Source organism: Eschrichtius robustus, chromosome 2, assembly GCF_028021215.1.
Source record: "Eschrichtius robustus isolate mEscRob2 chromosome 2, mEscRob2.pri, whole genome shotgun sequence".
In the NCBI taxonomy this organism is placed as follows: domain Eukaryota; kingdom Metazoa; phylum Chordata; class Mammalia; order Artiodactyla; family Eschrichtiidae; genus Eschrichtius; species Eschrichtius robustus.
In genome coordinates, this window is record NC_090825.1 from 133501050 (window position 1) to 133527793 (window position 26744).

A 26744-nucleotide genomic window follows, 5' to 3' on the forward strand; every position below is an offset into this window, starting at 1 on the left:
AAGACTGAGATAATCCCATAACATACCAGATACAGTTGCACATAGTAGGTGTTCAGTAAAGTGTAGCTTCTATCTATTAATTAATCCAACAAATCTTTATTGAGCATGCAATACACTGCAGGCACAGTGCTAGGTATTAGGGATAATTCGTCAAGCAAGAAACACAATGTCCCTCTCCTCTTGAAGCTTCTAGCCATGGTTGGTGGGGAGAAAATAAACAAGGAAACAAATAAATGAGATAATTACATTTAGTGATAAGTGCTTTGAAAAGAAAATTATTTCTGTGCTTATATTTACTATTAGTGTAAAAACCTTCCTGGTCAATCTCTCTCTACTCCTTTATGTTTTAGGAGCCATTCTCAAATTAAAGAGAGCTCAACAATGACTTTAATTGAGCTTGGAAATTCACTGAACTATTGACTCTTAAAGCGACATGAAGAAGACAGAGAGAAAAATGAAATGTTGGTGAGAGGAAAATCCTGAAGCTGTACCACAGCTCCCAAATGCCATTTTGTGAATCATTGCCTGGTGGGATTCAGAATTACCTGGGGAGCATTTTAAAGATACAGACTCCCAGGGCTTCCCTGGTGGTACAGTGGTTGAGAATCCGCCTGCCAATGCAGGGGACACGGGTTCCATCCCTGGTCCGGGAAGATCCCACATGCTGCGGAGCAGCTAAGCCCGTGCCCCGCAACTACTGAGCCTGTGCTCTAGAGCCCGTGAGCCACAACTACTGAGCCCACGTGCCGCAACTACTGAAGCCCGCGCACCTAGAGCCCACGCTCCACAATGAGGGAAGCCACCGCAATGAGAAGCCCGCACACTGCAACGAAGAGTAGCCCCCGCTCACCACAACTAGAGAAAGCCCGCGCACAGCAACAAAGACCCAACACGGCCAAAAATAAATAAATAAAATAAATAAATTTATAAAAAAAACGATACAGACTCCCAGTTCCCATCCTCAAATATTCAAATTCTGGAGATCCAGGAATTTTTGTTGTTGTTGCTTTTTTTTTTTTTAAGTTCACTGGTAATTCTTATGGGCAATCAATCATGGGAAGCAGTGCTTGTCAGGCAGCTTATGAATTCCATTAGTCACTGAAGCTGAGAATACAGAGCTGTGTCTGTTAGTCTGTTGGCCACCATATATTTATTTTTCTAATTTCTAAAATACTTGCCCTGGTTGGCCCTCAAGGAGCTTAGAATGTAGTGGGAGATATAAATGAAGGTGCTGTGGGAATACAAAGCAGGAACAACTAAGTCTTTGAGGGTTAGAGAAAACTTTCTGGAGGGGAAGAATTCTGAATGAGTTAGAATCTGCTCCAGCAGCATGTGACAGAAAACACAAAATTATAGTGGATTAAACTAGTTAAAAATTTACTTTTCTCTCATATAAATGCCTCTAGTCAGTAAGAGTGCTCACTCTGAAATCTCATCATTGAAATTTACTAGGACAAATTACTGAAACTGCAAACCTAACCCTTTCATATGATTAGTTATGGCACATCCGCCTGAAGCAATATTATGCAAACATGAAAAGTCATCACTTAGGAAGCTACAGAGTATGAAAAACAGCTCGTGATAAAATATTGAGGAAATGCAAATTTGTGTATATGCAAAATTGTGTATGTGTTGTGATTACAACTGTGTGAAAAATGTGTGTATATGGGCAAATATAGAAAGACCATCATAAAATAAAAACAATTATTGGATGGATTACAGGTTTTTTCTTCTCTGAAGATTCCCTTTAGTACAGTAATATTGTTTTCATAACAAAATTTTAAATGTCTTGCAAACTTTACATGGTGTCAAAGGTAGGAGTGCTTAAGAATCACCTGAGGAGCTTATTAAAAATGCGTATTTCCAGGCTCTAGCCAGAGAGATTCTGATTCTATAGATCTAGGGAATGGCTGCATTTTTAACAAGCATCCCAGATCATTTTGTTGGAAGCAGTGCACTGACCACATCTGAAAAACACCACCATATCTAGTGTCTCAGAGACACTTAAAAATGTATAGAGTTGGAATATTATGTGTGCCAAAACAGCCCAGCTTTGCATTGTCCTAAGGACTCTGGCCAATATTCCACTATCATTGTTGGGGAAACAGTAAGAAAGTTTAAAACAAAGACTCCATATTCACAAAAATGTTTTCTCTCCCTGGTTTATATAGTGAAATATTACTAAAAGGTACAGCTTGGATCATTTTTCTTTTGCCTTTAAGCAAACTTGAAGCTATCTAATAAAAGCAACCCAGGCACTAACAGTTATGTATCTCCAGTTCTCTTACAGTCCCTATGTATCCTGTAACTTACTCCATGCCTTTCTAATAGGCCCAACACAAGTTCAGCTATAATCTGCCTTCGTGAGTGAAGCTCAGTCATTTCAAACTCTACAGCTGCATTGCACAATGTGCATAAGCATAGATCTGCATAGATCCAGTTGATTCTATACTCACTGTATTCACTAGAATGATCAGTTTATCTCAGTTTGCCCAGGAATTTTCTGGTTTTATCACTGGTCCTAGGTCCCATGACCTCCACCCCTGCAACCCCTCAGTACTGGGCAAACCAGGACGGTTGGTCACCCCCATACCTTTCCATTGCCTGTGACCCATGTAATTATGCACAGCTTAAAAGACCCTTTCCAGGAGGGGTTATCAGCCTCCACAGACAGTGTCCCAGGGAATACAGGCACGAACATAGCTTTTGGAAGATCTTACTCCGAAAAAGAATATATATAAAATGCTGTTCATTATTTTTCAGAAATAAAACATTTCCCTGAAATGGTTTCAGAGGAGCCAGGGATTTAAGGTGCAGCAAATGGTCCTCCTCCTACATTTCCATCTCCCCCTTTTTCCTGCAAGCATTCATCATTTAGTGAAAAGTTTACTAAGATTTGTGTGTGTTACCCATCAGAAAAGAGACACGTAGGGTTTGGTCAGGCAGTTAGAATGAGGAAAGTAGAGATAAAGGGTAAATCTGTCTAGAGGATGTGGAATTTTTCATCAAGTAGAATTAGAAAGTAACTCCTTCCACACTTGTTTTCAGAAAAGTAGTTTTATTGTGAAACTCTTGGAATTTCTCTAAAACCCTAAAAAGTTAAGATGATTCAGAAAGCTAGAAAAAGATGTTTCTCAGCAGAGTCTGTTCTAACATGTAGGACAGATTTTTCAGAATTACGCTGTTCACATCAAAATTATACTACTTTAAAATATTGCAAGTAATGCATAGAACCCCCAGAATTTCATTTTGAAATCATTTCCAAACTGGAACTTTCAAAAGTAGCTTGTATTTTTGGCTCAGGAATAATCCTTCTGACAGCTGGTTTTCACTGTGAAAAATACACTTATATGGGAATTTAGCACATTTGCCCACTCAAATTCTTGGGTGCAATATCAACTTTCATTAAAAAGTCAGTTTAGTGGACAATCAAAATTTATAACAACTCTAGGTTTCAGTTCTTCTGTCTTTTAAGACCATCAGATATTTAATGCAGAATACAGTTTAATTAGCCACCACCTTCTTTCACTAAAGGATTTAACGATTTTTTCCGATCAATGCAGAAAACCATATGTGAAGCCAACGACTGAAAACCGAAGCAACAGCCATAAGCAGCATTTTCCGGAGTGAAATCTGTTAGTAGACATTATGTTAAAAGAAAAAAGGATACTCACGCTCAGGTAAGGGAGCACTGAGATAAACAGAGCTCAACATGTTTCTTCACGTCAAAATTTTTGAGAAGCTTTGCAAAGACGATAGGCATTGGCACTCTCCAAGGTGGGGACACAGCATATATTTCCCAAAATTATTTGACCAAATATTGTCAGAATATCTAAAAGGTTTGGGTTCCAACTAACACCCTTAGAAAAAGACTGCTCTTGACTTTCTAAATTTGATAATTCAACTACTTGAAGTTGGGACTAAATCTATTTTCAGTCTATTTGCAGTGAAAAGAATTTTTATTTGCAAATAAGAAGGGCAGATTTGTCCAAAGCACAGAACAGTCTGAGTGACATTCAACACACTTTGAAAGGAAGTTATTCTTATTACAAATACAGTTACCTCCAATTTACAATAAGAACAAATGAGGCCTTGAAACCTATTAGAAAGTGCTTGTGGTTTCAAGCTTAGAGAATTTCACTTTGATGACTTGGAGAGGCAAATGAATTCATTCCAATAGGGCAGAGTTTTGTTTAGTCTATAGGTCTCTAGTCAGAGCTAACAGTGGTTTGAAGAGCTATAAATGAGCAGATATGGGCATTTGCAGCTAGGCATGCTTAACTGCTATTGGATATTGTTTCACCTAAGAGATACCCATATTTCCCAGACCAAATTATATTGTGGATCTGAAGCAATCTAAACTGACTTCTCATCCCAGCATTAAGGGAGAGAAGGAAGAAGATTAAAAGAGTAGCCCTGACTCAAGAGCCATTAAAATGAAGATTGGGGAAGGACTAGCCTGAAGACAGATAGTTAGGACACACTGAACTATCCTCTATATTATTCCACTGCCTTACAAAGGGATTCCCCCAACGGATTTGTCTATAAGAACAAGGTCTGTTGGAGATATTGCCTCACACCTCTCAGAATGGCTATAACCAAAAAGCCTACAAATAACAAATGTTGGCACAGACGTGGAAAAAAGGGAACCCTAGTACACTGTTTTTAGAAATGTAAACTGGTGAAGCCACTATGGAAAACAGCATGAAGGTTCCTCAAAAAACTAAAAATAGAGCCATCATATGATCCAGCAATTCCACTCCTGGGTATATATGCAAAGAAAAGGAAAACATTAATTCGAAAAGATAGACGCACCCCAATGTTCACAGCAGCATTATTCTTTTCACTGCAAATAGACTGAAAATAGATTTAGTCCCAACTTTCAAGTAGCTGAATTACCAAATTTAGAAAGTCAAGAGCAGTCTTTCTCTAAAGGTGTTAGCTGGAACCCAAGCCTTTTAGATATTCTGACAATATTTGGTCAAATAATTTCGGGAAATACAAGATGTGGAAGCAAACTAAGTGTCCATCAATAGATGAATAGATAAAGAAGATACACACACACACACACACACACACACACAAATGGAATATTACTCAGCCATAAAAAGAATGAAATTTTGCCATTTGCAACAACATGGATGGAGCTGGAGGGTATTATGACTTTTTTTTTTTTTTTTTGGCCACATCACGCAGCATGAGGGATCTTAGTTCCCCGACCAGGAGGGACCCGTGTCCCCTGCAGTGGAAGCGCAGAGTCCTAACCACTGAACCGCCAGGAAATTCCCTATTATGCTTAATGAAATAAGTCAGACAGAGAAAGACAAATACTGTATGTTTTCACTTATATGAGGAATCTAAAAAATAAAACAAACAACTATAGCAAAACAGAAACAGACTCACAGGATAAAGAACAAACTAGTGATTACCAGTGAGTACAGGGAATGGGAGAGGGGCAAGATAGGGATAGGGGATTAAGAGGTACAAACTACTATGTATAAAACAAGCTACGAGGATATAGTGTACAGCACAGGGAATATAGCCAGTATTTTATAATAACTTTAAATGGAGTATAATCTATAAAAACATTGAATCACTGTTTACACCTGAAACGAATATAAATTGTAAATGAGCTATACTTCAGTAAAAAAAGAATAAGGTCTGTGATCAAAACCCAGTTCAGTCACTAAGGTGTGATTAAAATGAAATGGGATAAAATGGCTCAAACTGTCACATACAAAGGTGTAGACATCTGTCATGGTGTAGACATCAAATGTGCTGTAGCTCCAATGTGAAGTTACATGTTTATTCTCTACCAAGAAATTCAAGTTTTGGTCTTTAACCACATTCAAATGATATGGCACAGAGTAATAATAAATATAAAATGTGAAAATAAAAATTTTATTGGGAAGAGGAAATGTTACATACAATTAAGTATATGGTTGATGAAATGTATCATACAGTAACAGCCTTTGCTTAAGGAACAGGTTTAGTAAAGGAAGAAGTTGGAAGCTTAGAATAGGTTTCCATACATAATTTCCAAGCAGTTTTAAGTAAAAGATCTCAATTTGCATAAATTACACAGATCATTTGAGAGAAAAGTGTATTGGTTTGTGGTTATTTCTGATCATCCATTCACTTTGTGTCTTGTAGATCTCTTTTACCCTGATCCCAACTCTGGTGGTTCTGATCCTGTTCTAATATGGTTCTCTCCATCCATAAGTGGGCATTTACCCAGAGGCCACATCGCAAATAGGATTTTTTTGCTCGTTGTGAATTAAACAAATTCCATGTGCTCTTAAATGAACTCCATGGTTTTAAAGACAGCTGCCTGGGGCCTGGTCAACGCGAGCTCGGGGCTGGGTCGCCCGCGCCGCCGTCAGGTTGCTAGGATGATTATGCAGATCTCTCAGATATAGGGAAAAAATTCAGCCACCTCACCCAGATTCTGCAATCCCTACGAGGCTGCATCTGAAATACTGAAGAGCCGTGTGGATGAAAGGCTCTTGGTGCTCCAGCCAGGCATCAGGGCTGTGCCTCTGAGGTGGGAGAGCCAACTTCAGGACACTGGTCCACAAGAGACCTCCCAGCTCCACGTAATACCAAACGGCAAAAATCTCTCAGAGATCTCCATCTCAACATCAAGACCCAGCTTCACTCAACGACCAGCAAGCTACAGTGCTGGACACCCTATGCCAAACAACTAGCAAGACAGGAACACAGCCCCATCCATTAGCAGAGAGGCTGCCTAAAATCATAATAAGACCACAGACACCCCAAAACACACCACCAGACGTGGACGTGCCCACCAGAAAGACAAGATCCAGCCTCATCCACCAGAACTCAGGCACTAGTTCCCTCCACCAGGAAGCCTACACAACCCACTGAACCAACCTTAGCCACTGGGGACAGATACCAAAAACAACGGGAACTACGAACCTGCAGCCTGTGAAAAGGAGACCCCAAACACAGTAAGATAAGCAAAATGAGACGACAGAAAAACACACAGCAGATGAAGGAGCAGGGTCAAAACACACCAGACCTAACAAATGAAGAGGAAATAGGTAGTCTACCTGAAAAGACAGCTGCCTGAACCAAATCTGGAAGAGCTCTTCCATTTAGGGAGTGCTTAAGTCATAGGTACACATCTGTAAAGAGTTTGGAAATGGCATCATAATATGTGCACACCATCTTTGCTGATACAGTTTCAAGTAAGCTAATAGGATCTGTACAATTCTAGAGACTATTAAGTAAAAATGAATATCTGCATGTGGTATGGAACCCATTCTCATTTGAACAATACTCATTTTGCTTATTTCTATCTCCCAAACAGAAAACATCCAACAAGAACAATTTTCTCTATGTTTATTTAATTATAACAAAAGTAGAACAATGCATACCAAATGTAAAAAGATATCCAAAAAAGATGATGAAAATGTTTAGGAACAGAAATGACTAATTTAGCTGAAGGAATTACTCAGGTTCCATTAAAACACATTTGCAACTTATAATTGGTTATCAGTGTAAATTAAATTTAGTAACTGAGTCCCAATTTACTACTAAAAGTTATCAAAATATTTTCAAAATGTTACATAAAAACTGAAACATCCATAAGTATTACATAAACACCAAACAAAACATCATATAAAGAAAAATAAATGTATCCTGAGATAAAATACAAATCACACTTGTCATGCCAGAATATACACCCCCCCTTTCCCCTCACATATAATTGTGAGGATTCAGTGTTTTTGCACGTTCCAAGATAAAGTAATGATAATATACGCTGATGCAAATTTCAGCCATAAAAATAAACTACTTCATATCTTAAATATTCCTATGATGAAACATCAGGATTCCAGTTTCACTAATCAAAACTTTATGAAGGCATAAATTGCATTTGGTTTTGACTCCTCAGATCATGGCTAAAAACTCTCAGCAAAGCATTCTAGGCTTTTTTTCTCACATCAAGTGACCCAGAATATATTTTAAGAAATGTTTATTTTCTGTGCATATTTGTTTTATAATTATAAATTCCTGAGCACTTTTTCTTCTTCCTCCTCATCACTGTCAGTGACATTGACTTGCTGGATGTTAGAGAGAGTTGATGTCGGGGCTGTGAAGACACTTTCCAAGGCTCCAGGGTCCAGCTGAGGCATGGGATTTAAGTATTCTTCCCCACTGTGGCTATGACTGTTACAGTAAGAGGTTCCATCCATGCTCTCACAACTCCGAGAATCTTCGCTGTGAGCACGTTCATCTGGGTAGTGTCTAAAAGGATAGTCTCTATTTAAAGCTGAAAACATAGTCTCATGTTTTTGGTATCTGTCTTCATAATAACCAAGGCATTCTGGCACTGAACTTGGAAAATTTCCATAGCCAAAAGGAGGCCGACTATAAGGGCACGTGCTGTAGCAGAAAGACAAAAAAGGAATTCGATCATAACTTGTCCACATGTTGCCTTGTATACAGATTAACTGAGCAAGTTTAACTGGGGCCTAGAGAGCTCCCAAGATAACTTTCTGCAACTACTTCATGTACTCATCCACATGTTGCCTAGTCCCAACATAAAACAATTGGCAAAGTAAGCTTATAACTATTACCTATTATCAGCCTCAGGTTTCTTACCTTTGGCAGCCTTGATAAAGAAAAATTACTTATCTGGGCCTTTCTCTCATGATGCCTTATGCCATGTAAGGTTTTAGAAATGCAGGTACCTGCTGTGCTGTGCTAAATATTGACACTTAGTAAGCAGTGTAACAATTGTTCTTACTAGTATTTGAAGCAAAATTTACAGGAGGTGGGGGGAAATGTATAACTGGGTTGAAATCAAGAGATCTTGGGGATGGGGGAGGGCACTCGAACAGAGGATAACAACTTAATTTTTAAATTCACATTCAATAATTAATTATATTAAACACTCAATACCAGAAAGATTTAGAACTGATATTAAACTGTGGTTTTAGAGATCTTTTCCAAAAAAAAATTTGGAGTGTGGGAATGTGAAGAATTGAAAAGATTAATTTGCTGTTTTACAAACTAATGGTTTTTCTTGTAAGGCAAATCTAAAAATTCTGCCATTCAAACCCATTTGTCAATTTTTTAAAGAAAGTATTACTCCACCTTTCAAAGGCACAGAACAGGAATCATAGGAAGAGTTACGTAGAAAAGTCCAACCAAAAGTTGCCTGGACTCATGGACTCCATCTAGTGACAGATAATATAAGCATAATAATCACGCTCATTAGCAAAACCCAAGACAAGCTGGGTGTTTCATTTCATGCTCCCACATTTTTTTTTAAAAGGTCAACTTTGTCTCCTTCCCTTTAAAAATATAAGTATGATTGACATAATAGACTATCATCTCAAATTCTTTGGAAATATAGGGTTTCTTCAGTGGTTGGTGTCCTACCCCCAAATCTCCAAGTGCTAGCGACCCTGCCTGTGTTCAATATCACCTAGTTTCTGAAACGTTTCAGGTTTCCATTCCTACTGCCACATCCTCATTCAGGCATTTTTAATTTAATACATATGTCCTGAATGCATTGTACTTGCAGCTACTATGACTTTGCTCCGTAGCTCTTCCACCTTTAGATCTCTCCATCCATTGGATTCCACAAATACTTCAAGGGTGTGCTCAAATCTACTTCCTCCACAAAGCCTTCTTCTCTTCAGCTAGGAACAATTCACCTACTAACTATTCTTTTAGGACTCAATATAGGCAAGATATTACACAAGGTTTGGTGGAGAATTTAATTAAAAAAAAATCTAAAATCCAGGTAGTATATACTTGATATGTGCTAAAGTGTGCTATAATGCAAACATCACATGGCTATATTGGTGTGGTAAAAACAAGTTAGTATTATATCTGGAGAACAAAAAGATCAGTAAAGATAAGAGTAATCCTGGACTTCCCGGGTGGCATAGTGGTTAAGAATCTGCCTGCCAATACAGGAGACACGGGTTCGAGCCCTGGTCTGGGAAGATCTCACATGCCGCGGAGCAACTAAGCCCGTATGCCACAACTACTGAACCTGCACTCTAGAGCCCATGAGTCACAACTACTGAGCCTGTGTGCCACAACTACTGAGCCTGTGCGCCTAGAGCCAGTGCTTCGCAACAAGAGAAGCCACCCCTATGAGAAGCCCGCGCACCACAACGAAGAGTAGCCCCTGCTTGCCGCAACTAGAGAAAGCCCGCATGCAGCAACGAAGACCCAACACAGCCAAAAATAAATAAATAAATTTATTGCAAAAAAAAAAAGAGTAATCCTAAAAGGTTACATGGATGAAAATGAATACCTACAGAAGCATCATGGTGTAGTGGGAAAAGCAATTCTGAGGGGTGTGTAGTGATATTGCAATGTTGTTTAAAGTTGCAATTCCCTAATGATATATGATGTGGAGAATCTTTTCATTTGCTTAATTGTCATCTGTATATGTTCTCTGGTGAGGTGTCTGATCAGGTCTTTTGTCCATTTTTAACTGGGTTGTTCATTTTCTTATTATTGAATTTTCAGAGTTCTTTGTATATTTGGATAAGAGTCCTTTATCAGATACATCTTTTGAAAATATTTTCTCCTAGTCTGTGGCTTGTCTCCTCTTTCTCTTGATACCATGTTTTTTGATACAAAGTAGCTTTGTAGTAAGTTTGAGGTCAAGAATTGTGAGTTCTCCAACTCTGTTTTCCTTTTTCAAGATTGTTTTAACTATTCCAGGTCACTTACAATTCCATGTAAATTTTAGGATCAGCTTTTCCATTCCTGCAAAAAAGCCACTGGGATTTTGAAAAGGATTGTATTGATTTTGTAAATCCCTTTGGGAAGTATTGCCATCTTAATAATAAGTCTGCCAATGCATATACATGAATACCTTTCCATTTATTTCAGTCTTCTTTATTTCAGCAATGTTTTATAGTTTTCAGTTTACAAGTTTTGCATCTCCTTGGTTAGATTTATTCCTAAGTGTTTTACTCTTTTTGATGCTATTGTAAAAAGAATTGTATTCTCAATTTCCTTTTTTGAGTGCTTATTGCTTGTGTACAGAAAGACAAGTGAATTTTGTATATTGATCTTACACCCTTCAACTTTGCTGAATTCATTCATTCACTCTAATAAATTTTTGTGGATTCTTTAGGATTTTCTATATATAGGATTTTCCATATATAGTATCATGTGTGAAAAGAGGTAATTTTACTTCTTTTCCATTTTAGATGTCTTTTTTTCTTGCCTAATTGCTCTGGCTGGAAGTTCTAGTACAATGTTGAACAGCAGTGGTGAAAGCAGACGTCCTTGTCTTGTTCCCAGTCTTAGGGGGAAAGCTTTTTTGGTCCTTTATCATTGAGTATGATGTTAACTGTCGGTTTTTGATAAATGCCTTTTATCATGTAGAAGAAGTTCCCTTCTACTCCTCGTTTGCTAAGTTTTGAAATCAGGAATTGATTTTTATCGTCAAAAGGTGTTGGATTTTATCAAATACTTTTTCGGCATCAATTGAAATGATCAGTTGGTTTTGTTCCTTCATTCTTTTAATGAAATGTATTACCCTGATTGATTTCCTGATGTTGAACCACACTTACAATTTCTGGGGAAAATCCCACTTGGTCTTGGTGTATAATCCTTTTAATATGCTGCTGGATTCAGTTTGCTAGTATTTTGTTGATTCTGTAATTTTCTTTCTTGTGATATCTTTTTCTAGCTTTGGTAACAGAGTAATGCTGGCTTTAGAATCATTCCCTCTTATATATTTTGGAAGAATGTGAGAAGGATTAGTGTTAATTCTTCTTTAAAAGTTTGGTAGAATTCACCAGTGAAGCTATCTAGTCCAGGGCTTTTCTTTGTTGGGAGGTTTCTAATTACTGATTCAATCTCTTGATAAACACCTGTTCAGATTTCCTATTTCTTCTTGAGGCAGTATTGGTAATTCATGTATTTGTCCATTTCGTCTAGGTTATCTAACTTGTTGGTGTACAATTATTCATTATTACCCTATAATCATTTTTATGTGAGGTCAGAGTAATGTACCCAGTTTCATATCTGATTTTAGTAATTTATGTCTTCTCTCCTTTTTTCTTAGCTTAGCTATAAAAGTTTGTCAATTTTGTTGATCTTTTCAAAAAGCCAACTTTTCTTGACCTTTTTTTCTCTATTTCATTAAACTCCCTATTGTTTTTCTATTCTTTATTTCATTTATCTCTACTCTAATCTTTATTATTTCCTTCCTTCTGCTAGCTTTGGGTTTTATTTGCTCTTCTTTTTCTAGTTCTTTAAGGTATAAAGTTAGGTTGTTAATTTGACATCTTTCTTTTTAAATGTAGGCCAGGGCGGCTATGAATTCCTCTATCAGCACTGCTTTTGCTATATAATTCCTTAAGTTTTGGTATGTTGTGTTTTCATTTTCATTCATTTCAAAGTGTTTTCTAATTTTCCTTGTGATGTATTATTTGACCCATTGGTTAAGAGTGTGTTGTTTAATTTCCAATATTTGTGAATTTTCCAGTTTTTCTTTCTGTAATTGATGACTAGTTTCATTCCATCATGGTTAGAGAAGAAACTTTGTATGGTTTCAATCTTTTAAAAATTTCTGAGACTCATTTTGTGATCTAACATATGGTCTATCCTACAGAATATACATTTTCACTTGAGAAGAATTTATATCCTGTTGTTGGGTGGAGACCATGTATTTCTGTTAGATCTAGTTGGTTTAAAGTATCATACAGTCTTCTATTTCATTTTTGATCTTCATCATTTTTGGATGGATGGTCTTCCGTTCATCATTTAAAGTATCCACAGCTAATATCATACTCAATGGTAAAAAGTTTAAAGCTTTTCCTCTAAGATAAAGAACAGAACAAGGATGCCCACTCTTGCCACTTATTCAACATAGTACTGGGAGCCCTAGCCACAGCAATTAGGCAAGTAAAAGAAATGCAAGGCATCCAAATTGGAAAGAAAGAAGTAAAACGGTCTCTATTTGCAAATGACATAATAATATATCTAGGAAAACCTAAAAACTCAACCAAAAAAACTGTTAGAATTAGTCAGTGAACTCAGTAAAGTTGCAGGATACAAAATCAATATACAAAAATCAGTTGCATTTCTATATACTAACAGCGAACTGTCAGAAAAAGAAATTAAGAAAAACAATTCCATTTACAATTGCATCAAAAAGAATAAAATACCTAAGAATAAATTTAACCAAGGATGTGAAAGACCTGTACACTGAAAACTATAAGACACTGATGAAAAAAATGGAAGAAAACACAAATAAATGGAAAGATATTCTGTGCTCATGGACTGGAAGAAATAATATTGTTAAAATATCCATACTACCCAAAGCAATCTACAGATTCAGTGAAATACCTATCAAAATCCAATGGCATTTTTCACAGAAATAGAACAAACAATCCCAAATGCTTTCTGGAAACATGAAAGACAGTGAATAGTCAAAGCAATCTTGAGAAAGAAGAACAAAGCTGGAGGCATTATACTCTCTGATTTCAAACTATATTACAAAACTATAGTAACCAAAACAGTATGGTATTGGCATAAAAACAGACACATAGATCAATGGAACAGAAAACAGAGCTATAAAAAAGCCCATGCATATGTGGCTAATTAATTCATGGTTATTAATTAACTAACAAAAATAGATAATTGGGAAAAGATAGTAGCTTCAAAAAATGGTGTTGGAAAAACTGGACAGCCACATGCAACAGAATGAAACTGGACCCCATCTTACATCATACACAAAAATCAAGTCAAAATGGATTAAAGACTTAAACATAAGACCTAGAGCTTTAAAACGCCTAGAAGAAAACATAGGCAATAAGCTCCTTGACATCTGAATTGGCAGTTTGTTTGTTTTTTTTTTTGATTTGACACCAAAAGCAAAGGCACCAAAGCAAAAATAAACAAGTGGGACTACATCAAACTGAAAAGCTTCTGTACTGTAAAGGAAACCATCAACAAAATGAAAAGGCAACCTACCGAATGGGAGAAAATATTTGCAAATCATACATCTGATAAACAATTAATATACAAAATACATAAGAATTTATATAACTCAATAGCAAAAAAAAAATCTGATTTAAAAATGGGCAGAGGAGCTAAACAGACATTTTCTTCCCAAAGAAGACATACAGATGGCCAACAGGTACATGAAAAGGTGCTCAAGAACTTCCCTGGTGGTGCAGTGATTAAGAATTCACCTACCAATGCAGGGGACATGGGTTCGACCCCTGGTCTGGGAAGATCACACACGCTGGAGCAACTAAGCCTGTGCACCACAACTACTGAGCCTGTGGTCTAGACCCCACGAGCCACAACTACTGAGCCTGCGCACCATGACTACTGACGCCCACGCACCCTAGAGCCCGCATACCACAACAACTGAGCCCACGTGCTGCAACTACTGAAGCCTGTGTACCTAGAGCCCATACTCCACAACAAGAGAAGCCACCGCAATGAGAAGCCCACATACCTCAATGAAGAGTAGCACCTGCTCGCCACAACTAGAGAAAGGCCATGCGCAGCAACGAAGACCCAATGCAGCCAAAAAAAAAAAGGTGCTCAAGGGCTTCCCTGGTGGTGCAGTGGTTGAGAAACTGCCTGCCAATGCAGGGGACATGGGTTCGAGCCCTGGTCTGGGAAGATCCCACATGCCGTGGAGCAACTGGGCCCATGAGCCACAACTACTGAGCCTGCGCATCTGGAGCCTGTGCTCCGCAACAAGAGAGGCCGCGATAGTGAGAGGTCCGCACACCGCAACGAAGAGTGGCCCCCACTTGCCGCAACTAGAGAAAGCCCTCGCACAGAAATGAAGACCCAACGCAGCAAGCAAGCAAGCAAGCAAGCAAGAAAGAAAGAAAGAAAGAAAGAAAGAAGCTTTCATTTAAAAAAAAAAAAAAGGTGCTCAAAATCACAATTATCAGGGAAATACACATTAAAACCACAATGATATCAGGAAATGCTGCCATTTGCAACAACATGGATGGACCTTAAGGACATTATACTAAGTGAAATAAGTCAGAGAAAGACAAATACCATATGGGTTCACTTACATGAGGAGTCTAAAAACAAACAAACAAAAAACAAAGAAAACCAAATCATAGATACAGAGAACAGTTTGTGGTTGCCAGAGATTGGGAGTGAGAGGTGAGCAAAATGGATAAAAGTGGTCAAAATATACAAACTTCTTATTTATAAAACAAGTAAGTCCTCAGGATGTAATGTACAGCATAGTGACTATAGTTAATAATACTGTATTGTATTTCTGAAAGTTTCTAAGAGATTAAATCTTAAAAGTTCTCATCACAAGAAAAATAATTATGTTGTGTACTGAGACTAATATAATGTTATATGTCAATTATATCTCAACAAAAAATAAATAAAATAGTGAAGTCTTCAACAATTATTGCATAACTGTGTATTTCTCCCTTCAATTCTGTCAATTTTTGCTTCATATATTTTGGGGTACTGTTGTTATATATGTATGTGATTATAATTGCTATATCTTCTTAACGTTTTATTATTATTTTTGGCTGTATTGGGTCCTTGTTGCTGTGTGCAGGCTTTCTCTAGTTGCAGCAAGTGGGGGCTACTCCTCATTGTGGTGTGCGGGCTTCTCATTGTGGTGGCTTCCCTTGTTGCGGAGCACGGGCTCTAGGCACGCGGGCTTCAGTAGTTGCAGCATGTGGGCTCAGTAGTTGCAGCACATGGGCTCTAGGTGCACAGGTTTCAGTAGTTGCAGCATGCAGGCTCAGTAGTTGTGGCACATGGGCCCTAAAGTGCGTGGGCTTCAAGTAGTTGCAACGCCTGGGCTCAGTAGTTGTGGCACACAGGCTTAGTTGCTCCATGGCATGTGGGATCTTCCCAAACCAGGGATCAAACCCGTGTCCCCTGCATTGGAAAGCGAATTCTTAACCACTGTGCCACCAGGGAAGTCCCTTCTTAACGTTTTAAAATAGATATGTGGGAGTTCCCTGGTGGCCTAGTGGTTAGGATTCCAGGCTTTCACTGCTGTGGCCTGGGTTCAATCCCTGGTCAGGGAACTGAGATCCTACATGTTACGTAGCATGGCCAATAAATAAATAAATAAATAAATAAATAAATAAATAAATAAATAAAAAAAATATGTAATGTCTTTGTCTCTTGTAACAATTTTGACATAAAGTCTATTTTGTTAAATATTATTATAGCCACCTCAGCTCTCTTTTGGTTACTACTTGCAAGGAATATCTGTTTCTATTTTTTCACTTCAGCCTATTTGTGTCATTGGATCTAAAGTGAGTCTCTTGTGGGAATTCCCTGGTGGTCCAGTGGTTAGGGCTCTGCGTTTCCATTGCAGGGGGCACAGGCTCAATCCCTGGTCAGGGAACTAAGATGCCCACAAGCCACATGGTGCAGCCAAAAAAAAAAAAAATCTGCTCAGTGAATATCATGTTTATTTTTTAAAATAAATAAAGTGAGTCTCTTAGAGACAAGATTTAGTGTGATTATTTTTTAAATTCATTCTGCCAATCTACCTTTTAATTTAATCCATTTAAAGGGATTACTGATAAGGAAATACTTACTCTGCCTTTTTTCATTTTTTTGGCTGTACCACGTGGCATGCGGGATCTTAGTTCCCGAGCTGGGGTGCAGGGGTGCAGTGGAAGCATGGAGTCCTATCCACCACCGCCAGGGAATTCCTTCAAATATTTTTAAGTTATTTTCTTAAGTGGTTACCATGGGGATTATAATTAACATCTTAAATTTATAACAATCTAGTTTGAATTGATACTAAGTTACCTTCATTAGCATATCAAAATTTTGCTTGTATACACTGCCTTCCTTCCTTTGTATTGCTACTGTCCTAAATTATGTATTTATACATTTTATATCTATTAACATAGATTTTATAATAGATGTTTTATGCATTTGCTTTTTAAATCATATAGAAAAAAAGTTACTAACCAAATATACAATTATACTTGGCTTTTAAAAACAAAAGAAGGACTTCCCTGGTGGTCTAGTGGTGAAGACTCTGTGCTTCCACTATAGGAGGCACAGCTTTGATCCCTGGTTGGGGAACTAAGATCCTGCATGTCATCTGGCGAGGCCAAAAAAACAAAAGAAAAAAGATCCTTGGCTTTTGTATCTGTTATTTTAGTAACTTTTATCAGTGTTCTTTATTTCTTTGTTTGGCTTTGAGTTACTGTCTACTGCCTTTTCATTTTATTCTGAAATACTTCCTTTAGCATTCCTTGTAGGGTAGGTTTACTGGTGATGAACTTCCTCTACTTTTGTTTATCTGGGAATATCTTAATTTCTCCTTTTTTTTTTTTTTGGCCGCACTGCGTGGCTTGTGGGATCCTAGTTTCCCAACCAGGGATCAAATCTGGGGCCCTGGCAGTGAGAGTGCTGAGTCCTAACCACTGGACTGCCAGGGAATTCCCTCTCCTTCATTTCTTTTCTTTCTTTCTTTCTTTCTTTCTTTTTTTTTTTTTTTTTTGGCTGTGTTGGGTCTTCGTTGCTGCACACAGGCTTTCTCTAGTTGTAGTGAGCGGGGGCTACTCTTCGTTGTGGTGTGCGGACTTCTCACTGCAGTGGCTTCTCTTATTGCAGAGCACGGGCTCTAGGCACGCAGGCTTCAGTAGTTGTGGCGCACGGGCTTAGTTGCTCTGCGGCATGTGGGATCTTCCCGGACCAGGGACCGAACCCGTGTCCCCTGCATTGGCAGGCAGATTCTTATCCACTGCACCACCAGGGAAGCTCTCCTTCATTTCTGAAGGGTAGTTTTGTTGGTTATAGAATTCTTGGTTGACGGTTTCTTTTCTTTCAGCACTATGCTATGCCACTGTCTTTTGACTTCCGTGGCTTCTGATGAGAAACTGGCTGTTGACCTTATTGAGCATCTCCTGTACAAGATTAGTCACTTCCCTCTTGCTGTTTTCAAGATTCTCTCCTTCTTTGGCTTTGACAGCTTGATTATAATGTATCTCTTTGAATTTACCCTACTTAGTGTTCATTGAGCTTCTTGGATTCCTATCTTTCTTTAAATTTTGGAAGTTTTGGGTCAAGCTATTTACAAGTCTTCTTCAGCCTTGACTTCCTATTTACACAGAGCCTAAAAAGCAGTCAGAGGTGAAAGCTTAGGGTCTTCTCCAGTGTTTGCTGAACATGTGTCTAGCCCTGGATATGCTAGTTCTGGATATGTTTGTGCCCTGTGTACTGATTCCTCAGTATACATGGGAGTTTTTCAAAGCCTCTATTCCCCCATATATCTCCTTTCCCAGTCTCTTCTAGGCTTTTCAGTCTGTCTGCTGCTTGTCCTGTCTGTTGTCCCTTAACCCAGGCAGCTGTGGACAGTACATACCTTTAAATATTTTCCACAAACACTAGCTGGGAGGCCACTCCAGCTCTAAGGAGAGTCAAACTAAGGTAAGCCCCTGAGCCAATTCCTCAGGAAGTCACCAGACAGGTCAAAAATGCACAACCATAATGCTTTAAGAACAAGGTCTGTACTGCCTCCTCTAATAGCAACAAGTCACACCAGGAACATGGGTCACCATCCCCTTGGCCATCACTGAACTAGAAAATGTGAGATGGCTGTGGCAAAAATGCCACAGTGCTCTCTTATCAGAATTTAGCAGCTTCTTTCTTCATTAAACACCCCTCCAGCTGATTCTGACAGTTTTTGCCAGCTTAATTATTGCTTCAGTGGAGACAGAGATTCTTGGGGCTCCCTATTCTGTAACTCTCAGTGACATTCTACCTCAGTGGTGTTTTGTACTTTTCAGAATATAAGTTTTGCACTTATTTTGTTAAATTGATTCCTAAGGTTTTTAAATTCTATTTTATTGTAGATGGAATTGTTTTCTCAATTTCATTTTCTATTTATTCATTGCTACTGTACAGAAATGCAACTGTTTTATATATATTAGTCTTATATCCTGAAAACTTGAATTCATTTGTTACTTATAATAACTTCTTTTGTGGATTCCTCAGGGTTTTCTATATATAAGATCGTGCAATATATAAATATAATTTTATTTCTTCCTTTACAATCTAGATACCTTTTATTTATTTTTCATGTCTAATTGTCCTGGATTAAACCTCCAATAAAATGTTGAATAGAAGTGGTAAAAATGTACATCCTTGTCTTATTCTTGATCTTAAGTGGGTCTTGCTGATCTCCAGTCTTTGCCATTAAGTATAATGTTAGTTAGGGTTTTTTTGGTAGATGCCCTTTAACTAGTTGAGGAAGTTTCTTTGTATTCCTAGTTTGCTGGAATACTTCATGTTCAACATGAATAAGTGCTCAGTTTTGTCAAATGCTTTTTTTCTGGGTTTATTGAGATGATTGTGTGGTTTTGTCCCTTATCCTATTGATATGGTATATGACATTAATCGATTTTCGAATGTTAAACAACTCACATTCCTGGAATAAATCCAAGTTGGTTACAGTGTATAATCCTTTTGTTATGCTGCTGAATTCAGTTTGCTAGTATTTTGTTGAGGATTTTTGTCTCTGTATTCATTAGAGATATTGACCTTCAGTTTTTCCTTCTTATGTTGTCTTTCTCTGGTTTTGGTAGCAGAGCAATATTGGCCTCATGGAATGAGGCCCTCCCACGTTTTGGAAGAGTCTGACTATAAAGTGTGTCTACTGTAGACAACATATAGTTAAGATCTTGATTTTTATCCAGTTATACAATATCTGCCTTTTGATTGTTTAATCATTAACAGTTAATGTGATTATTGAAACAGCTGGATTCATGTCTGCCATTTTATTTTTTGTTTTCTATGTGTCTTGTATTTTCCTTGTGGCCTTCTATTCCTTCTTTACTGCTTTCTTTTGCAAGAAGTAAATATTTTCTAGAATAACTTTTTAGTTCCTTTAACAACTTTTCCACTATTTTTTCGTTATTTTCTTAGTGGTTGCTCTAGGGCTAATCATATACATCTTACCTTACCTGAATCAACTTCAGATTTTTACTAACTTAATTCCAGTAAAATATAGAAATTTTTTAAAATATGTATTTATTTTGGCTGCACTGGGTCTTAGTTGCGGCATACAGGATCTTCGTTGCAGCATGCAGGATCTTTAGTAGCGGCATGCATGCGGGATCTAGTTCCCTGACCAGGGATTGAACCCAGGCCCCCTGCGTTGGGAGCGTGGAGTCTTACCCACTGGACCACCAGGGAAGTCCCAAAATATAGAAATGTTGCTTGTATATAGCTCTACTCCTTCTTCCCCCTTTTTGTACTACTATTGTTATATAAATTATAGCTATATTTGTTATAAAACCAGCAATCTATTGGTATGATTATTAATTTATATAATTTTATGCCTATTAAATAAGCTGAGAAGAGAAAGGAGAGCAAGTATGTACTCTGAAGTTTGTTATATTAACCTTTTTATTCACTACTGCTGGTTCTCTTCATTTTTTCCCGTGGATTCAAGTTACCATCTGCCGTCATTTCCTTACTCTAAAACAACTTTGCCTCCACCTACTTCCTTACGCTTTTATTATCAAATATATTACATTTCTATATGTTATAGGTCCCCCAAAACAATTATTTGCATATTGTTTTATACAACTGCTTTTAAAACCAGTCAAAAGAAGATTTATACTGTCTTTTTTATACTATCTTTTATTTATTTTTTGATTAATTTTTATTGGAGTATAGTTGCTTTACAATGTTGTGTTAGTTTCTGCTGTACAGCAAAGTGAATTGGTTATACGTATACATATATCCACTCTTTTTTAGATTTCCTATACTATCTTTTATAATTGCATTTTTACCTTTACTGGGCTCTTTGGTATTTTGTTTGTTTGTATTCCAACTACCATTAGTGATCACTTACTTTCAGCCTGAAGAACTCCCTTTAGTATTTTTCACAATTCACGTGTGCTAGCAATCTCAGTTTTGGATTATCTGAGAATGTCTTTACTTTGGCTTCATTTTTGAAACATGGCTTCACTAAATGTAAGTTGACAGGTTTTTTTCAGTACTTTAAATTTGTATTCTGGCCTCCATTGTTTCTCATGGGATGTCAGGTGTTCATTTTATTGGGGTTTCCTTGTACATGATGAGTGTCTGTCTGTCTGTCTGTCTCTCTCACTTTGATTTTCTCTTTGGCTTTGGATTTCAGTATTTTACTATGATGTGTCTCGCTGTGGATCTCTTGGCTTTTAGACTACTCATAATTCATTACATTTCTTAAATGTATAATATTTTTCATCAAATCTGGGAAGTTTTCAGCTATTAGGTCTTCAAATACTTTTTTCTGCTTCCTTTTCTCTCCTCTCTCCTTCTGATACTCCTTTTATAGATACACTGGTACACTTAATGATGACTGTGTTCTGAGGCTCTGTTCATTTTTCTTCATTCTTTTTCCTCTATATTCTTCAGATTGTATAATCACTACCAGTCTATTTTCAAGTTTTCTGATTCATTCTTGTGTCAGTTCAATTTTACTGTTGAGCCCCTCTAGTGAATTTTTCATTTTGGTTATTGTACTTTTCAACTCCAGAATTTCCATTTGGCTGTTTTTATAATTTCTATGTCTTTATGGATAGTATCTCTATGAAGAGACATCATCATCATAACTTCCTTTACTTCTTTAAAAATGGTTTCCTTTAATTGTTTGAATATATTTATAATGGCTTGGAAGCCTTTGTCAAATTTGAAATCTGGGCCCTACCACAGGTAGTTTCTTTTGCCTGTTTTTCTCTCCCATGTACAAATCGTGCTTTCCTGTTTTTTGCATGTCATAATTTTTGGTTGAAGTCTGGACATTTTAGGTAATATACTGTAGGAACTCTGGACAATGACTCTCTTTCACTTCTCCAGGGCTACTTTTTTTGGTTTTTTGCTTGTTTTTTGTTTACTGACATGACTAGACTATTTTATTTTTTATTTTTTAAAATATTTATTTATTTTGGCTATACCGGGTCTTGGTTGAGGCATGCAGACTTCTTAGTTGCAGCATGCAAACTCTTAGCTGTGGCATGCAAGCGGGATCTAGTTCCCAGACCAGGGATCGAACCCAGGCCCCCTGCATTGGGAGCGCAGGGTCTTACCCAATGGACCACCAGGGACAGACTATTTTAGTGAAGTCTATTCCCTTTGCAGTGTGAACCTTGAGCGTCACTCCTTAGAGGGCACAGATTTGTACATGAATACAGTCACCCTAGGATGATATCGGTTTTAGCAGGACTCTCTTTGACTATCTCTTTCCCTGATTTTTGTGTTAAGCTCTCTGACTCATTTGCTATCACATACAGCTGTTAAGATTCCACTAATTGCTGGCTGATTGCTCTAATGTTTTCAAAATGCCTTGGGGCAGAGATTGTTCCACAGCCTGATCCAATTAAATTCAGACCTGGTAAATTTTGAGGAGTCTTTGAGGTTTGTTCTGACTGCAGGAGGGTTCTTCTTAGCTGTTTCTTTCCCTAGTTCCCTTTGGTGTACTAGCTGGCATACAGTAGCTTCTTGGTCTCAATTAAGAGGAGTCTCTTTTTATTTGCTTGTCACCAAAATCTCATTGTTTTCAAGAGTGTCCTTAGGCTTGAACTTCCCCACACTGTTTCAGATAAAGTCAAATTCCTTTTGGGGAAAGCTTCTGAGCTCTCTGTTCTTATGGCAAAATCTCTGGTTTTCTTGGCTTGCCTCTGTCAGCATAGAACATCTCTTCTACAAGTGACCTGGGTCAAGCATGTTCAGGGTTGCAGTATTCTCTGCCTGTCATCCTTAGAGATGAGTGGCTATCCTGTTAGTAGGGGCTGAGCGAAGAAAAGGAACCCCCAACCTCTTGGTCGCACTCGCCATCAACTTAGTTTCTTTAACTCAAGAGCTGGAGAGGATGAGAAATGCTACCATTCTCCATAAGATATTGTATCCCTTGATTAGGAGCTGAGGGGAGTGACAGCTACCTTCTTGGCCATACCCACCCAGAGTTGGCATTCCATCCAGATGAACTGAGGGTGGGAGTGAGGGGTGGTATTTGTCATGGCTCAAGTGTCATAGACTCTTGCTGTTCTCACCAAGTTTTAGGATGTTTTCGTGAATAAATGTTTCTTCATTTGCTGTATGCCCTTAGGACACTGCCCAGAGAATTTAAGTGGTTAGTTTTTAAAAATAGTTTTCACCAGTTATGCTTGTTTGCTTGGGAGCAGCTTCACAGAGCTCTTCATGCTGCCACCCCAGAAATGAAACTCCCTCTCACTTATCTTTTTAATCATACTATTTGTATTAATATCCTTGAGCTTTGTTTTGGATGCAGTTAATTACTTGAAAACAGTCTGATCATTTCAGATCTTAAGAATTTTTAGATAAAATTTTTTAGATAAAAATTGATTAAAAAATTATTAGTCTAGGCCTAGCTGAAACAAGACTCTCTAAGTACTTAATACCCCATCAAGGTTTTCCAATCTGTTTGGTAAGAACAGGAACTATTTCCAGCCTGGTGTGACTGCTGGGAACTGTTGTCTCTGATTTTCAGGTAGTTTTTCCACTAGCCTTGGGTAATTTTCCTCACAAGCATACACTGATCAGTATTCAGCTGAATACTCAAGATGGAACCTATGCAGAGATCCTGAGTTCTTGCACTGTGCAGCTTTCTTCTCTCCAGTACTCTATCCTGAGAATTCTAACTGACTTGGCTTCACTGGTCTCTCAGCTCCATCTCCTCAACTCAGGGAGTCAGCAAGGATCTGCTTGTGTTTCTCCTCACTGTGCCACGGTTTCCAGGTCAGTAAGCTGGTTAGATTGCAAGGCTTACCTCATTTATTTTCTGTCTCTCAGGGATCTTCATATTCATTGCCTGGTATACAGTGTCTTGAAAACCATATCTTCATATATTTTGTCTGTTTTTTATCATTTCAGATGAGGGTAGATTCAGTTCCTTACACTGCATCTTGGCTGGTACAGAAGTCCTCTTTAAACATTTGAAATATTGATTTTTAGTCTCTCCCTGATTTTCAGTTATTTCAAATTCTTGGGGTGTTAATTCTCCTATTTGTAGCATCTACTGACTCTTGTTCTTAATGAATACTTTCCTCGTGTTCCATAATTTTCTAAAGCTCACCTTTAATAACAATTTTCTCCCTTTGCAAATTCCAAGTGGCTTGAATGGTGGAAGTGTTCCTCTAGAATAGTTGTCCCAGGTAAGTCATCCAAGAACTAATTTCTGTGTTAACTTTTCAGTTTTTTAAAATTATTTTTTAGTATTTATTCTATGGGGGGGCTGCATCGGGTCTTAGTTGTGGCACGCGGGATCTCTGTTGAGGCATGAGGGATCTTTCGTTGTGGCGCACGGGCATCTCTCTAGCTGTGGTGTGTGGGTTTTTTCTCTTTTCTAGTTGTAGTGCACAGGCTCCAGGGCACGTGGGCTCTGTAGCTGTGGCACGCAGGTTTCAGAGCACGTGGGCTCTGTACTTTGTGGCACATGGGTCTCTAGTTGAGGCATGTGAGCTCAGTAGTTGTGGCATGTGCGCTTAGTTGCCCCACAGCATGTGGGATCTTAGTTCCCTAACCAGGGATCGAACCCATGTCCCCTGCATTGTAAGGTGGATTCTTTACCACAGGACCTCCAGGGAGATCTCTAATTTCTCAGTTTATCAAGTGGATAGGTTGATTTCAGATTCTCAACCAGTGTGCAGTATAATCTAGGGTTTTGCTTTCTAACAGAAGACTTTTTTCTATATATAGCCCTGAATAAAAACAACTTTCCTTTGTGCTTTCTCTGGGTCAATGATAAAAATCTTCTATTACTTTATCAAGGTTGAGAGGCCTTTCTAGGGTCTTAGCTTTTTTTCTTTTAAGTTATTTATTTTGGCTGCATTGGGTCTTCATTGCTGCGTGTGGGCTTTCTCTAGTTGTGGCGAGTGGGGGCTACTCTTCATTGCAGTGCATGGGCTTCTCATTGTGGTGGCTTCTCTTGTTACGGAGCACAGGCTCTAGGCACACAGGCTTCAGTAGTTGTGGTGTGTGGGCTCAGTAGTTGTGGCTCGTGGGCTCTAGAACATAGGCTCAGTAGTTACGGTGCACAGGTTTAGTTGCTCTGCGGCATGTGGGATCTTCCTGGACCAGGGATCAAACCCGTGTCCCCTGCATTGGCAGGCGGATTCTTAACCACTGCACCACCAGGGAAGTTCTCTAAGGTCTTAGCTTTATGAAGAGGTTTTAGTTTCAGCTCCTCACCTTGAGCAGAGTCATGACCTCATATCCTCTCCTTATGTAGGCATTAAAACCCAAGTTTATAAATGCTGAGACTATCTGAATCTGCAAACTACCCCCAGGACCACTGTACTAGTTTTCAGCTCGTTTGTCATTTTGACAAAGGGGGATTTATTTTCCTTTCTTGTGATTTCAGCTAGGTATTAAATTGTTCATATTTAAATTCAACATTTATAGACAGTTACAGCAGAAGGTATTCCATATTAGCTAAATCTATCATGTTTTGGGACTATAAATTCTGTCCTCTATAAGGATTAGGCAAAATATTGTATATGTATGTAGATGTGCCTTATTACAGAAAATAGGTCCAAAACTTCAATTAAATTCTTAAATAGGTCTATAAACCAAACCAAACCAAAGTGTTAAGGATAATTGCTTTTAACTTTTGATCTGTTTGTCTAAAATTTTACAGTTAAGATGCTATATAATCCCACAAATTTAGAATTCTTTGGACTTACCTTCCCTAGTAGATACATAGATATAGCTATGTCTGATTATATTTTTTATACATTTCAAGCTAATAAATTCCCATTTATCATTCATATCCTTTCTATATCCCTAACTGCAATACACTTTTTGAACACATTTATTTACTCAATGGCCAACAGAATGAAGATCCTAGATATCTCTTGTGCATATGAAAGTATAAGTACTACCAGAAGGAGGAGGAATAGAAGAAAAGGTGGGGGGTGAAAAGAATAACTAAGAAATTAATGTAGTACAGAAAGAGAGTATCTCAATAAGCACAGTATGAATATGGTTAATATTTGAAGGCAGGAGGATGTTAGCCCTCACAGCTAGGGATCAGCACTTCTAAGTGTCCATCTGTTTCATAAAGTGACTCCTTGATTAAACTGCCTAACCGCCTTGATTTTTACTCTAGATACACAGGGCAAAATATCAAATATGTATATTTGGTATATATTTAATATATATATCAAAAGTCATTACAATTAAGGTATTGAAATGGTTGAGTAATTCCACACATAAATGGATTAGATTAGGGAAGAAATATTCTTTATAGAAGACTCTATTATTAGTTGTGAGAAAAGACAATAGAAAAATTGAAAGGAAATCAATTAATTTTGTTATTTAGCCAGGCTGGATTTTACTGAAATATACTATCTAAACAAGCATAAATTAGATAATCCATATCTTTGGGAAAATTATCATCACACACATACAGGCAGAAGTTAGGAGCAACTTAATGTTTATAGCTGACATACTTCTTTGACATTCTTACATGAAATAAAATTCAGTATAAAACTACCAACTCACTTCATTTGTTTCCTTTAATAGCATTATTATTAATTAGCAATAATGGTAGTAAAGACAAAGGTATAGTTTCTGTCTTCTAAGGACATACTTCTCAGAGTTTCTTTTCAAAATGTTCTTTAAACTATCAGATGATTTGTACATTAACAGCCAAATCCCATAAGTCTTGTCATGAGTAAGGAAGATAAATTTCCTATGATTTTATCTATTTATTATATAAGGAAACATTTCCTGCCCAAAAG

General features: G+C 37.8%; 1 protein-coding gene across 2 annotated transcripts in view; it reads right to left on the minus strand.

Moving 5' to 3' along the window:
• Nucleotides 1-8027: 8027 nt before the first annotated feature.
• Nucleotides 8028-26744, minus strand: part of SOX30 (SRY-box transcription factor 30) — a 32038-nt gene continuing 13321 nt past the window's right edge. The window contains exon 5 of one of the 2 annotated variants that reach the window (XM_068534571.1): nt 8028-8409. In XM_068534571.1, the coding sequence (XP_068390672.1) occupies nt 8028-8409 (382 nt within the window). The remainder of the gene's footprint in view (nt 8410-26744) is intronic. The other variant, XM_068534572.1, reaches the window with a different exon arrangement.